Source organism: Canis lupus, chromosome 26, assembly GCF_003254725.2.
Source record: "Canis lupus dingo isolate Sandy chromosome 26, ASM325472v2, whole genome shotgun sequence".
NCBI lineage: Eukaryota > Metazoa > Chordata > Mammalia > Carnivora > Canidae > Canis > Canis lupus.
In genome coordinates, this window is record NC_064268.1 from 19,878,674 (window position 1) to 19,893,752 (window position 15,079).

The 15,079-nt window shown below is 47.0% G+C and overlaps 1 protein-coding gene across 1 annotated transcript in view; it reads left to right on the forward strand.

Moving 5' to 3' along the window:
* MYO18B (myosin XVIIIB) overlaps nucleotides 1-15,079 on the forward strand; it is a gene marked incomplete at its 5' end in the record, with an annotated part of 239,487 nt that overhangs the window by 76,376 nt on the left and 148,032 nt on the right. The window contains 3 exons of the mRNA XM_049102131.1: nucleotides 157-379; nucleotides 3,533-3,642; nucleotides 13,913-13,978. Of these exons, the coding sequence (XP_048958088.1) occupies nucleotides 157-379; nucleotides 3,533-3,642; nucleotides 13,913-13,978 (399 nt within the window). The remainder of the gene's footprint in view (nucleotides 1-156; nucleotides 380-3,532; nucleotides 3,643-13,912; nucleotides 13,979-15,079) is intronic.

The window sequence follows — 15,079 nt, forward strand, 5'->3', positions numbered from 1 at the left end:
GCATCAATCAGGCCGTAGATAGGCATAGTGCTTGGCATAGGACATGGGGACCCCCAAGGATGCCCAGGTGAGGCTGAATGTACATTTGGGGAGCATCCCTGTCCATATCATCCCAAAGCAGCGGGCCTTGACTTCCCTCTCTCCTCTTGGTCCTAGGATGCATTGACCAGCATAATTAGACGGTCCCAGGTACACTTCATCCATTGCCTTGTGCCAGGCCCTGTTGGGGAAAGCAGGGTTGGGCAGGGGCCTCTGACCCCACCACAGCCTGGCAGAGATAAGCCAGGGACAGGCGGACTGCTGACCTTGGACATCCCGGCACTGAGGGTGCAGCTTGCGGGGTCCCACATCCTGGAGGCACTGCGTCTGCACAGGGCAGGTAAGAGACAGCCAGGGAGTGGGCACCTTATGTCTGAGTCCATGGACATGCCCACTGACTGGTAGCACCCAGGGACGGGAGCACCAGCTGTGTGCCAGCAGCTCATGTCTGGGAAGTAGAACACTAGGCATATTGATCAGCATATGCAAAGGCCCAGAGGCAGGGAAGAGCCTGAATTTTCAGGGACTGGGGTTCAAAATGCAGGGCAGTTGTGGCTGATGAGGCAGGCCATCCACCAAGGAAGGCCGTGAGTGCCAATTTTGGAGGTTTGGCTTTCAGCAGGTCAAGCTGAGGTGGTAAGGAGGTGGCAGGGGCTGGATGGGATTTTAATCCGAGAAACAAAGTCTTTAGGTCAATATTTCAGAAAGTAAGCCTGCACCCGAGCTTTCCACATAAGCTCATTTTAGTGGCTGAGTTTGCTCTGAATCCTTCTGATTCTTTTCTGCCTCTGAGACCCCAGAGGCCACCGAGTGGATTCCCCTCCCTGACATTAGAAATGGCTCAGGCATGGTCACAGTCTCTGCAGGGGACGGGGTAGCTGGAGTGGGGTGGGGGGAGGCTGGCAAGGGGGGCACCTGTTCATTTAACTTCTCTGTGGTCACTGATGCCCGGCTTGTGGCTGTGGTCCCATTTCTTCCCGCCGCATTAATAGCCAGCACCCAGAGCACTAGGTATGTGACACACAGGCTGGAAGCAGCTGGAAGCAGAGAAGAGACCCTCACTTCTCTGAGCATCTCATTGATTTTTCCTCTTGCCTGCACAACCGCAAGCGAAGGGTGACAGATAATGTCACAGGGGAAGAGCAGAATGGTCACAGCGGTGGCCGATCGATTCAGCCCGGCTGGCTGACTGGCTGGCTGGCTGGCTGGCAGGAGGTGCTGGGCCTTTGCAGACGCCGTGGACTACCCGTGAGAAGCCCTGCATGCAGGCTTGGGTCCGCTGTCCCTTCCCAGTCCTCGGCCTTCGGTCCTCTCCACGGTGTCTGCCCTGTACATTCTCAGTGCAGCCCGCCTGGGGCAGGATAAGTTTTCCAACCAAGTAACGATTTGATGCCTCATGATGGAACTTTCTGATTTTCTGCCTCCCTGGCCTGGTTAGTTCCTCATTTTTCTGCTCAAAGTGGTTTCTGTCTCTCTTACACTGTATAAGAAATATGTCTGTGCACATGCGGATATACACACCTATCAAATATTTATGAATTTGAATTCGTGCATGTTTGGTGCATTTATGCATATACCCACGTGCACACATAATGCACACGTATGTGGGCAGGGTATCGAGTGCCTACGATGTACTGGCACTGTGTCATTACATATATTAACTGAGGTCATCCTTACCAAGCCCTTAGCACAGCACCTGGCATATAGCAAATGCTCATCACACATTACGCATTGGACAGCCTGGTGGGCGTGGCTCAGACCCCGGAGCCGGTCAGCCTGGGCTTGGATGTGGCCGATACCTAGTGAGTCCCCGGATCATGCCTCTCTTTCGTCTGCCCTAATAGCTCAGGTCTCAGGTTGCTAATGAGCAGTTTGATGAGTTAATAAGAGACTAACGCATAGAAGAATTGCCTGGATGTGGGAAAGCATCCATACGTGTTAGCATCTTTTACTACATAAATCATCAGATTCAATCCTTATAGTGACCCCATTCTCACCTGACAAGTGAAGAACTTAAATTTCAAAGAGATGGGGTCATTCGTGATGGGTCAGAGGGCAAAGAAGGGTAAAAATGGGACGTGAACCCACATCAATCTGACCTGAAAGTGCATGCTTATAACCTCCTACCCCCATCTCTGTGTGGTCAGCATCCTGTGAACCTGGCCTAAGGCCCTTCTTCCCCCAGGAAGGCTTCCTAGATTCACCGCACATATCCACCACCGTCACTCTGCCTCATGGTTCATGTATTTGGCTTCTTGTGAAGTCTCAAAGTAGAGTCAGATTTTACCAGACTTTCTGCCCCATCCAGCCAGTTTCCATTTATTTATTTATTTATTTATTTATAATTTTTTAAAAGATTTTATTTATTTATTCATGAGAGACACACACACACACAGAGGCAGAGACAGGCAGAGGGAGAAGTGGGCTCCATGCAGGGAGCCCAACATGGGACTCGATCCCAGGTCTCCAGGATCACACCCTGGGCTGTAGGCAGTGCTAAATCGCTGCACCACCGGGGCTGCCCGCCAGTTTCCTTTTAAACAACTGAGCGTTTTCTATGGCCCTTGTATCCAGGACCAAGTCCAAACATTGAGGCCTGGAGTTTGACTTCAAGTTCCTTTGGGATCTTGTCCCTGTTCATCTTTGACCTCATTGTTGGCTACTCTCCAGTGGATTAGTTACAGTTACTTACTGTCTGGGTCTGAATCCCAGCTGGGGGAGTTTCTATCCATGTCACTATGGGCTAGGTGACTCGAACTCTCCAGGCCTCAGTTTCCACGTCTACAAAATGGGTACAATGATGGTGGCCCCTGACTGTCTATAACACAAGGAAGTTGTTAACCTCATGTCTTGTGCACAGAAGTGCTGTGACCAAGGATCCCACCCTTGTGTGACCCCTGTCTGGCTCCCTCTGCTGAGACCTCCCTTCCATACTCACTCCTGTGCCAAACTCTTCTGGCTACTTCAGAGGTTGGCTCTAATGTCACCTCTCTGGAGCTTTCCAGAGGCCTCTGCCCAGGTTCCACACAGAATATACCTGTGTCCATCCTACATGTTAGATTTGTAAAACCCCTTGACAATATCCAACGCAGTATTTCCCACATGCAGTCTATGGGGTGGTCATACATAGTGGACCCCCCCAAAATTTTTTCCCATGTCAAACAGGTTTTAAGTAAAGCTAATCTGGCAGCTTCCCTGCAGTGGCCCGCAGAGCCTTTGGCATCGATGCTGGCACACGGTGTGACCCTACAGAGGGCAAATCCGTGGAATGTTTCATAGGGTTTGTGTTCTGAGGAACACATTTGGGAAATGCTGGTTGAACCCAATCTCCGATGTTGACAAATGGGGAAACTGAGACCCTAAAAAGTGGATCCACCTACAAGTTCGCTGTCAGGTTGGGAGCAGGGTGGAGGCTGCCAGCGAGGCCAGGCCCTGGGCTGGTCTTCTCACTTGAACCCCTTGTTCTTCTGCTTGCTCTGGGCCCTCCTCCCAGGCTATGCTGAGCACGTGGGACTCACTCAGTTCCGCCGGCGATTCCAGATGCTCGACCCTCTCCTCGCAAAGAAGCTCATGTTGGCCTCTGAAGGAATAGACGAGAGGAAGGTATGTGGGGCAATGCAGGAGGGAGTGGGTCCCTGGGTGCTTCTGTTCCAGAGGGGGTTGCCCCAGGAGGCATCTGGACCAGCAGGGGTGCGGGGATCGGAGACAAAGGGGGGGCAAAGGTGAGGGTCGTGTGAGGTTTGCCTCCGATCTTTGGTCCGGCCTGTACCCCCTGCACTGGTCACTTAGGAATGACCCTCCTGAAACTCTGTGTAAGGAAGTGCAGGAGGAAAACTAGGGCCATGAGAAGAGCATGTGCCCACTAGAAAGGCCTCTCGCAAGATGAAAAGCCAGCACCAGCACCCGGGGGTAGTCCGTGAAAAAGAAAGCTTCATGGTGCCCAGTGTTCAGGAAGTGCTTCACACCAAAGCCCCCATCTTAGGGAATCACTGTGAATGCTGCCCCAGGGCCTTTGCACTAGCTGTTCCCTGTGCCTGAGCACTCTTCCCCAGTTTTTGTGTGGATAGTATCACTTTGCTCTTCAGATGCTAGCTCAGGGCTTACCCTCCTCACATATCCTGTACTGATGTGTGTGCATTTCCCTTCTCTGAAATTACGAACATTTCCTACGAGTTTTCTGGCTTACAGCAAAGGCTCAAAAAATTGTCCCTTGAATGAATGAATGAATGAATGAATGAATACAAATACCTACCCATGTATTTCTGCCCCAATGTGTCTCCTTTCTCCAACTCCACCATAAACTCCTATGATTGGAACCTTGTCTTTACTCCAGTGTCAAAATATCAATACATTTTTCTGCCGAGAATGGCCCCTGGCTCATCGATGATCACAAGACTCTTTAGAATAAGCAAAGCCCTGCATCCTCCTGACAGCCTTTCAAAACGAGAGCTGTTGCATACATACCTTTTACAGATGAGAAAATGGAAGTTCGGGGAGATGAACTGACTCCCCCAAGACCATGCAGCCAGGCATTTGTGGGTTTTGCCCTTGGACCCAAGTTTGTTGCTTCCAGGGAGGGCAGTTGAGCAAGCATGGCTCCAGAGTCAAAGAGAGCTGTGGTTGACTCCCAGTGGGGGGTGCATGAACATAAGCAAGTGATGGCAGCTCTCTGCCTCAGTCTTCTCATCTGTAAAGTGGGCACGGCATGAATGCCTCCATCCAGAGGGTGTTTTGGCGATTACATGCAGTGGTAGAGTTCACAGGCTTGACATGGGCCCTGCTGTATTATTGTAAGGGCTCAGTGTATGCGCACTGCTGTCATTAGCATGAACGTCAGTACTGTCATCAGCATCTTGCAAGGCCAGAATGATGGCAACAGCCACCATGCTCACAACCATGTTGAGACTCCACCTCCACGGGAGTGTGCCCAGGTGTGTCTGAGATCATCATCACTGGAATCTTCAGTCAATGAGTCATGAGGCAAGAAGAGTAAATAGAGTCACAATTCTCAGGTCCTTTATGGCTCCTCACTGCTGTAGGGACCAGGGCACAGGTCACCTCCTATAGACAAGGTAGCCCCTTCTACATGGCCCTCCTAACTCATTATGGGGAGGGGACATCAGACCCAACCAGTGTGGTGCAGGGAAATCCCCTTTCTTGGTGGCAGCCCAGTTTGGAAGTCATGAAACTGCCTGGGCTTGACGCCACCAGCCAGTCTGTACCAATCTCCATTTGGGGTTCCTTGTCCTCGGTCACCCCTAAACTTGGTCTGTGTTCAGAGCATCTGGAGTGGAGCCATGGAAAAGGTCTTGGGCTCTTCTGCAGTTGAACACAGCACAGAAGAGGGGTGTGGGGGTGTGTTCTGCGGGGGCAAGAGGTACAGCATATGGAATGATTCTATTCTGGAGGACTCGGCAGTCCTCTGTTGTAGCCAAGCCGAAACCACCTCCATGCACATGCCGGGGGGCCTCGGATAAATGGAAAAATACAAGTGGAATGGACTTGGCTGGGAGGTTTCTCTTCTTCTCATTCTCTTTTTATTTGCTCGCAAATTTCATTTGCTACAGCATAGAATTTTGGTAGCAACAAAAGGAAACACCAGCCTGCCTCTTATGAAAAAGCTGATAAATATTCATTTGCCAGGCAACGTGATACACCATGAATTATACATGAACACGTGCTTGGGTGGGCAAACTGTCAGCCTCTGTGTGCAAAGCAGTTAAGACCTCAGGATTTAATAAGACAAGTTTGACAGCGAGGAAAGGTCAATATTGCCACAAGACACTAGATGGCAGCAGAGAGAATGCATTGTCAGGGTGCGAAAGGGGCCTTTGATGAGGTCCCCCATGTGCCTAATACGTGGTACCTAATCAAGACTCTTTCCCAATAACGTACACGCCTTTGGTGGGCACCTGCTGGCTACTTGGTATTTCTCGAACAAAAATAGCATATGCCTTTTACTGCATATGTGCAAACTCTCATCACAAAATAGGCACGATGTGAAAAAAATTTCAGATTTTTCACCTGAAACAGACCTCAAAAGATAAAGGTTTCCCACTCTGGGAGTCATACCCATTTTACAGCAGAGGCAACTGAGGCCATCACCACCAGCCAAGGACTGGTGAAGCTGGGATTTGAACTCAGGCTCTCAGACTCTGCACAAAGGGCTTTTTTTTTTCTTAAAAAACAAACAAACAAACAAAACTGTTGTGGCACAGTACGAGGCATAAAATATATCATGTTAACCATTTTTAAGCATACAGTTCAATGGCATTTGGCACATCCATTTTGTTGTGCAGCCAGCACCACCATCCGACTCCAGCACCTTTTTCATCTTGTAAAACTGAAACTCTACCCCCATTAGACACCACTAACTCCCTATTCTCTCCTCTCCCCCAGCCCCCGGCCACTACCATTCGACTTCCTGTCTCTATGGAGTTGGCTGCTCTAGAGACCTCATATAAGTAGAATCACACACTACTTGTCCTTTTGTGTCGCTTACTGCACTTTGCATAATTCCTCAAATTCATCCGTATCTTAGCATGTGTTAGAACCTCTTTCCTTTTAAGGATGAATAGTATTCCACTGTGTCTTTATACACAGCATTTTGCTTATCCACTGGTCAATGGACACTTGAGTTGCTTCCACCTTTTGGCTATTGTGGAAAATGATGCTGTGAACATGGGTGTAGAGATCTTTGAGATCGTGCTGTCATTTCTTTTGGGGTGTCTACCCAGATGTGGGATTGCTGGATCATGTAATCCTGTGTCTATGATTTTTTGAGAACATGCCGCACTATTTTCCACAGCGGCTGCACCATTTTATATTCCAGCTAACAGGGCACATGGGTTCCAGTTTCTCTGCATCCTTGCCAACATTTGTTATTTTCTGTTTTGTTTTTGTTTTTGTTTGGATAAGAACCATCCTAAGGGGTATGAAGTGGCATCCCAGTGTAGTTTTGATTTGCGCCTCCCCGATGATCAATGATGTCGAGCGTCTTTTCATGTTCACATAAGACTTTGGAATGGGAGCCCTTTGAGGATAGGCGGAGTGTCTGGTGAATTTCTGTACAGAATATACCATCCATGATGTTCATTTAAAATCTATTTTTGATTCCAGTCAGCTTTAACCAAGTGTCTGCTTTGCACCAGGTCCTATGCTAGGTGTCAGAGATACAGGGATGGACAGAACACAGTCTCACAGGGTGAGGGAAAGACTAAAACAGGACATTTCCATGCAGAGGGATGGCTTTGGGATACCCCAGGGAACACCCCTAAAGTGTTTGCAGTCAGGTTGAGGGTGGGGCATTCAGGGAAGATTCCTCAGAGGAGATGATGATTGAGTTGAGCCCTATGGGACAATTTGAAGAATTAGGTAAGAGAAAGAGTAAAGGGCAACCTATACTGTGTGTAACATATACAAAAGTCTGGTGATGAAGTTGCATGGCTAATTTAGAGTAACTGGAGCACAAAGGATGCCATGTGTCAAGAACACAGGCTGAGGATATTGTCAAGGGTCATTGTTGGTCAAACAAGAGAATCTGGGCTTTATCAGGTGGTCAGTGATGGTCAACTGAGAAGTTATTGGCAGGGGCATGGCGTAGAAACCTGGCCTTCATTACATGAAGTGGCTGAAGCAAAATCATGAAGGAAGTCCAGTCTACTCTGTCTTTCCACGGTCCTATCTAGGGAGCATTCTCCTCACCGTGGTCTCCAGCTCTTCAGGATGCCCCTATGCCTTCTAGACACTCAGGCACATGCACTTTTCTCCAAAATGACCCTGTCTCCCTCTCTGATCACCTGGCATCCCATTCCTCTCCTCCCCGAGTTATCCCATCTGGCTGAGATTATGCATTCACCTGCACTGAAGCCCCCTCAGAATGACCATAAATGGTGGAATCTCAGGCAAGTCAGGTGAGGGGCTCTTTCAGTTCACCTTGGCCATGTCCCAGATTCTGGTCTCTTCGGTCTCTCTGCTGTTCCAACAGGACTTTCCAAGTCTCCCCAGTCGACGTGAGGAAACCCTATGGCCTGCCCTTTCCTCAGACTGCCTACAGTGTCGACTGATTTTAGCCAACAAAGCCTGTCCCTGTGGACTTGATTGGAAGAGCACGATTAAGGGATGTCAGTCTGTCTTCTCGAAGGCAGCCACTCTTGTTCCATCTTAGACCCTTGTGGACACTCCCATTTTCTCTGAATTTGTCTGAACCCCTTTCTGCTGGGGAGGGGCCCCCAGGAGCCCAACAGCTGGGAGGGGAGCTGTCCACTGGACAGTGCTGAACCCTTACTCAGGGTTTCTCCATGGCCTAAGCCCTTGAGGTGTATTCACCATTCTTTTCTTGCTCACCTTACTGTCTTCCTCCATTTTGGATTTACTGCTTTAATAATTGTACACATTTTCTAGTCAGTGTTCACTCAATTGTGTGTGTGTGTGTGTGTGTGTGTGTGTGTGTTCATACCGCATTCTATATGCAGTTCTGAGTATAAGGAGTTAAATAACAGGGACATAGTCCTACCCTTATGGGTTGATTTGATTGGTGCTTCAGTGGTTAAAAGCATGTGGTTTAGAATCAGACAGATTTGTATTCAAATCCTCGTTTCTGTCATCTTTTCATTCATCCACAGCCCTTGATGTCTGATTAGCTGTATGAACACAGGCGGCATGTCATAGGGCATAACAAAGTGCCTGGCACCTAGCAGGTATGCAACAGATGGCAGTCATTGGGCCATGGTGGCCATTGGGTCATGGTGTGGATTTCAGGGAAGAGGTGCTGTGCTCACAGCAGCCAAATGGTTCCCTGGGTGAGCATTCGATTCCACAGACATGGATCTTCACACCACACTACTCGCTGAGGAGTGAGTTGGGGAAGAATTGCCCACCATGGCTCTCCATTATTCCTGGAGTCTCTTATTGCCTGTCTGGCATGTTCAGCTTAATGTGAGATGTCAGATCGCATGTTTATTGGGTGCATCCTTGTTGAACATCAGAGGGAAAACTCTCTGCAAAATTCTAGGACTCAAAGGGGCTCTATAAGTAGAGGCATGAGCTGGGCTTCTTCCAGGTGCATTCAAGGACTCATAATTTGAGCCTGGAAGGGTGGGGATGAAGAATGTGTCATCACTTGAAAGTGCCTAACAGGGCCTGATAACCTCTGAACCTCCACCAGTTGTTAGTATTTACTGAAATGTAGCATGCACCAGGCCAGAGAGTGAGGACTCTGGGCATTATGATAGCTGCTTGGCAGTCTGTATTAGGTCCCACATTTAAGCCCACGAAGGATTTCTACTGACTGAATTTCTATTTGTTTCCTTGAGAGTGTAGGTCACCACTTTCCAGTTTCTTTGTATGTCTCATATTGGGTTCTTTTGTGTTTTTTTTTTTTTGTGGCTGAAAACTGGACATTTTAGATATTACATAATAGCATCTCCAGATTCTGATCTTTTCCCAATTATTTAGTGATGTATGTGGACTAGAGTCTGTCTCCCCCACACTATAAGGTTATTGATGTCTCCAGTTGGGTTTTTCATTCCTGTTTTTATTACAAATCCTGGATTCTCAGGGGCTGCCCCTTTGTCAGCATAGCTTAGCGGTCAGTACAGGCTGTAATCAAACACCGGGAATCTGCAAGCCGTTACCTGATTCAAATGGAGTTATGTGTGGGAAATGTAGTCAATGTTCAGACACTTACAGTTGTGCCACAGCTTTTACTCTTTGGCCCTTTCCCAGATTTTCTGCCTTTGTACGTGGCCTTATGTTTAAATAGGGACGTGTAGTTAGCTAAAGGCTCTGTCAGCCTCTGCCTGCATGTAACTCTGAGTCATGTGTGCAGCCCTCCAGGTTGTCAGGAATATATGGGGGCTTGACAAGGCCCCTACATGCGTGTCCATTCCTTATATCCCTTCATCACATTTCCGGCTTGTCAATGTTCATTGCTTGCCCCAATAAGATAACAATCTTTTAAAAAATATTTTATTTTTTTTATTCATGAGAAACACACACAGAGAGGCAGAGACATAGGCAGAGGGAGAAACAGGCTCCCTGAGGGGAGTCTGATGCGATACTCGATCCCAGGACCCTGGGATCATGACCTGAGCCAAAGGCAGATGCTCAACCTCTGAGTCACCCAGGCATCCCTCCAGATAACAATCTTAGGCTAGGTGTGCTAATGACGTTCTCCATTGCTTTGCTGCCAAGATCACTAGGATTTCTGACAATGATCCTGGGGATGGGATATTCCTATACTTTACTTCATGTGTGAGCCCCTTCTGGCAGCAAAGCTGCTGGTTTTTATGACTTCCTTCTCCCCTATAGGATTACTGCAGTGCAGGGCTTGGTCAGGACTGGAACAGCCCTGGTCAAGATTGCTGCAATCTCTCACTGTTCTTACCTGAGATTCAATAGCTTCTTTTGAACAAATGCTTTTCCATTTATGTATCCCCTTGTTCAATTTCCAGAGTATTGAACTTGTTGCTTTCAAAAATTGTATCCGTTTTTACCACTGTTTTTGGAGGGGCAGAGGATTTATCAAGCTCCTTCCATCACCTTTCTGTAAGTCTCACTCCTGTGTGCTACCTTTGTGACCTCATTAAAGCTCCACTCTATCCTTGGAGGACAGACATGATTACCCCACATAGTAGAGTAGGACATGGAGGATCAGAGGACAGAGAGGAGGTATGGCTTGCTCGGGGTCACACAGCCAGTGAGTAGTGGAGCTGGACAGGACCCCAGCATCAGAGGGCAGAGAAAAAATTCAAGAATCTGATTCCATAGGGTTGTATCTCCACCCACGATTTCCTAGCACATGATTTTTAACAGGCCATTTCATTATGCTAGAATTCACTTTCTTTGTCTGTAAAACAGGCATCAAACAGCGTGCCTGGGTGACTTAGTCAGTTAAGCATCTGCCTTTGGCTCAGGTCATGATCCCAGGGTCCTGGGATAGAGCCTGCATTGGGCTCCCTGCATAGCGGGGGGTCTGCTTCTTCCTCTCCCTCTGCTCCTCTTTCTGCTTGTGCTCTCTTTCTCAGAAAATAGATAAAAATCTTTAAAAAGAAATAAATAAAACTGGCACCAAGTAGTATCTGTTGAAGAGGTTTGAAAATAAAATGAGTAATGTATAGAGCACTGAGAGTCATGCTCAAGTTCAAAGCACAAGAGCAAACTGTTTCCTTGAAGTAAAATGGCCAACATTGTACTCAGCATTCTATGTGAGGAGGGTAAACCTCAAGTATCTGGACAATTAGGGTGGAATAGCTGATTCCATAAAGATGTGGCACAAGGAAGACATTTATTACAGCAATCTGAATTCTTGCCCTATTTTCCACCAACAATCTGTTGGACAGTGATTGACCTTGTATAGAAACAAATCAGATCACTGGTAATTGACCTAAGCAAGTACCAATTTCATATGGTTCAATCTAAGAGTAATATTCATTATGATAACAATAAGAGCAATCAAGTGCAACATCGCTTACCTTTACGTAGATTCTCAGTTCATCATCCCAACACCCATATGGTCTATGTGGGACACATTAGTACCATTTTGCAGGTGAGGAAAATGAGGACAAGGAGCATGATTCAATGCCTGCAGCCACTCATTTGCTCCATCTTTTGGATAAGCTTTCTTACCTATAAAATGAGATGAACAGGACAGAATGTGTCTTCATTAGGCCTGATCTTCTTGGCCACATGGACATCTACAGGGCTCTAAGAAAGGAGATGGGGACGAATCTGAATATCGGGTATTTGAGGGTGTACCCACAAAAAGGAGGCTCCGTTTATGTTCTGTAGCACCTCTACCAAGTTTTGACCAAGACAGAACTGGTAAGACTCACTCAAGGACTTTAGCACAACTAACTTCTCATGTCAATTGAGCACTTGCTACATGCCAGGTTCGGCATGGAGCCTTCTGCAAGAACAACCACAGAATCTTCTGGAATAGATGCTATTATTTCTTCTAAAATAATATTTCTGAAGAGGAGCCCAGAGCTCAGGGTAAAGCGCTTGTCCAAGGCCACACAGTTCATGAGTGATAAAACCAGGTAGGATCTCAGCCCAGGTGGATCTACCTCCTCCAGATCTTGATTCCCCCCACCGCTACTCTGAGTGTTAACACCATGATTGACTTAGAAAAATTCCACTGGCTGTAGGTTTTATTTATTTTTCATCCATTTTTGGTCAAATTTCATTTTGTTTTGCTCTTGTGCAGAGAAAAAGATGTTGTGTTTTGAAGATATTGGCTTTTATGCATTCTGCAGCCTACAGCTCCTTGGGAACATTTTTGGCTAAAATGTAATGAGTAAAACCACTGAATTTTGTGGAGGGGCATTATGGAATGTTCTTCGAGGAGGTCAGAGGAGGAAAATTGCTCCTAGACGATAGTCTTGGACCAGATTTTAATAAGCTTTTTTTTTTTTTAAAGCATCTTAGGAAATTTTCTATAATGCTGATGACCCATGGAACTGAAACTCATCTAGTAAATTACACCAGGCCCATAATACCTTTTGTTTCTTGAGTGTGGCAATTATTTTTCTGACAATTTATTCTGAAAATAGACTGTGATTTTCAGTGAATGGAAGGTCCATGAGGGGTGGTGTGGAGGTAGAGTGGGGGCGGAATTGCAGGCACAAAGGAACCAGGTGTGACCTGTATTTTCCTGAGGGTACATATCTCCAGCAGGGCTATTTCAGAGCCTGCATACCTTGATGACAAAGGAAAATCCCACGACATGGCTGTGATTTGGCCAAGGCTGCATTCAGAAAATGTCTTTGAGTGAATTTATGTCTCCTGCATGGGTCTGTCCTTCTCCTTCCACCACCCCTACACCATTTCCACCTCTGTTAGATCACTTGTTTATTTGTTTGCACAGTCGTTGTACTTATTGTGCTTCTACTGTGTGCCTAGAACAGTACCAGGTGGAGTGGAGGAAATAAGAGAAGAAGCAAACAGAGGCTCCCCCTCCATCCTCTGGGTCGGGCACACATGGTTAACAGCCATGCCATTTATTCAGGAAATATTTGTGAAGGCCAGATTGTTTCTGGCAAGTACAATGGGGAAAGGACAGAATGCCGGCCATGCTGTCACAGCACACTTCATCAACACAGCAGGTGAAGTTCCTAGTGGTCTAGGGTCCTCTGGAGCCATCCTGGGCACTGGAAATGGTTAAATCATAGGTGTTGCAATGTGGCCGGACAGATTTCAATTCTAATTTGGCTCTGTCGTCTGGCTCTGTGTGATTTATAGCTTTGGAGAAATGCCTTCATTTCTTGTTGTTGTTTCTTAAAAAATTGTGGTGAAATATACATAACATAAAATTTATCACTATTTTTTTAAAAATGTTTTACTTGTTTGAGAGACAGAGAGTGTGTAAGTGTGAGAGAGTGTGAGCAAAGGTAGGGGCAGGGGGAGAGGGAGAAGCAGACTCCCCTCTGAGTAGTAGGGAGCCTGAGGCGGGGCTCAATCCCAGAACCCTGGGATCATGGCCTGAGCCGAAGGCAGATGCTTAACCAACTGAGCCACTCAGGCATCTTTCTATGTTTAATTTTTAAAGGAACTGCCATACTGTTTTCCATAACAGACACATCCTTCACTTACTTCTACATCTCTGTTTTTTTTTCTCTATATATAAATGGGCATAATGTGTGAGTACCCAACCTTGCCATGGAGATGCAAGGAGATGGTGTCTGTGAGGGTCCCAACATAGTGGATGGCACACAATAGGTGTCAGTACATGCTCATCTTTTACACTTGCCTGGGTGAGGTGGGCCTCTCATCCTGTCTTTCCTGAGGTATTAGCCAGCCAGCCAGCTGGCCTGATGTCCCATGGTGGGGTCTGTCTCATTTTATCTCTCTTTAACTTTCTTCTTCTCCCCAGGCTGTGGAGGAGCTCCTGCAGACCCTGGACCTGGAGAAGAAGGCAGTCGTCGTTGGGCACAGCCAAGTGAGTAGAGCTGCTTTCTGAGGTCACTCCATTCATCCCATTACAGATCTAGATGAGCCCCAATTCTTGTCCTACTTCATTGTCTGCTAACTCTGTGGGAATCCTTTTCAGGAAACTGAAGGCAGGGCTGGCGATTTTCTGCCATGCCTATCTTACAAGGCCAGGAAGATAACATGGTATAATATGGGAAGAAAGAACATTGGGAAATATCATTTATTAGAGGTTAGTTACACCCCCAGGGACCTCAGTGGTCTGGAAGAGTTAACACCCTGCACATCACTGTGACTTTCTAAATCTCAGGAAGAGCTGCCATAAAATGCAAGAAGAAACGCTCATCTTCACTCAGAGCTTGTAACTTTTACTTTGAAACCAAGAGTAACCCAACTATAGTCCTTGCTGATTAGCAGCAAAGTGAAAAGTAAGGCTCCATGAGAAGGCACATGATTTTAATGTTGAAAGGAATAGCTTTTCCCAAACTAATGTTAAGCCAAAAGCCTTTCCATAATGTTTCAACATTTAGGGAAGAATTTCATGGAGTCTGATATATCCGTATATCCACTCAGTTTTCAAGAAGGAAAATATATTCAGAGCTTCCCAAATTCCCAAACTCTTTGACTATGGGACTCCCATCCTTTTGTCTTTGTGGAAGAACCCTTACCATCTCCCAGAACCAGTGTTCCATGGGTTCTAGTTTGGGAAGTGGGGTATGGAGATTATAAACTCAAGCATCATGTGGTAGGTGAGAGGTGGGGGTGGGGGACAAAGTTCAGAAATAGAAACTGGAGAGAATAAACCAAAGGAAAAATTGCTCCATCCACTTCTCCACTCATCTCCTGATTGAGTAACATCAACCCGCAAACCTTTGTTGACCACCTTCCACTTCCATGTGCCATGCAAGGTACTGGGGGAAGGGCCCTGGTCTCCAGAAGCCCACCATGGTGGCATCACTGGCTATTGGTCATTCATGGAACCCTGAGTACCCTGTCCCACCTGCTTTCTTGGAGAGCTCATAGTCTTTCATATAGTCATTGCCCCAAAGACACCCAAGCCTCTCCCCACAGGCCTCCTACAAAAATGTGTGGTGAAAGCTGTAGTCTACTG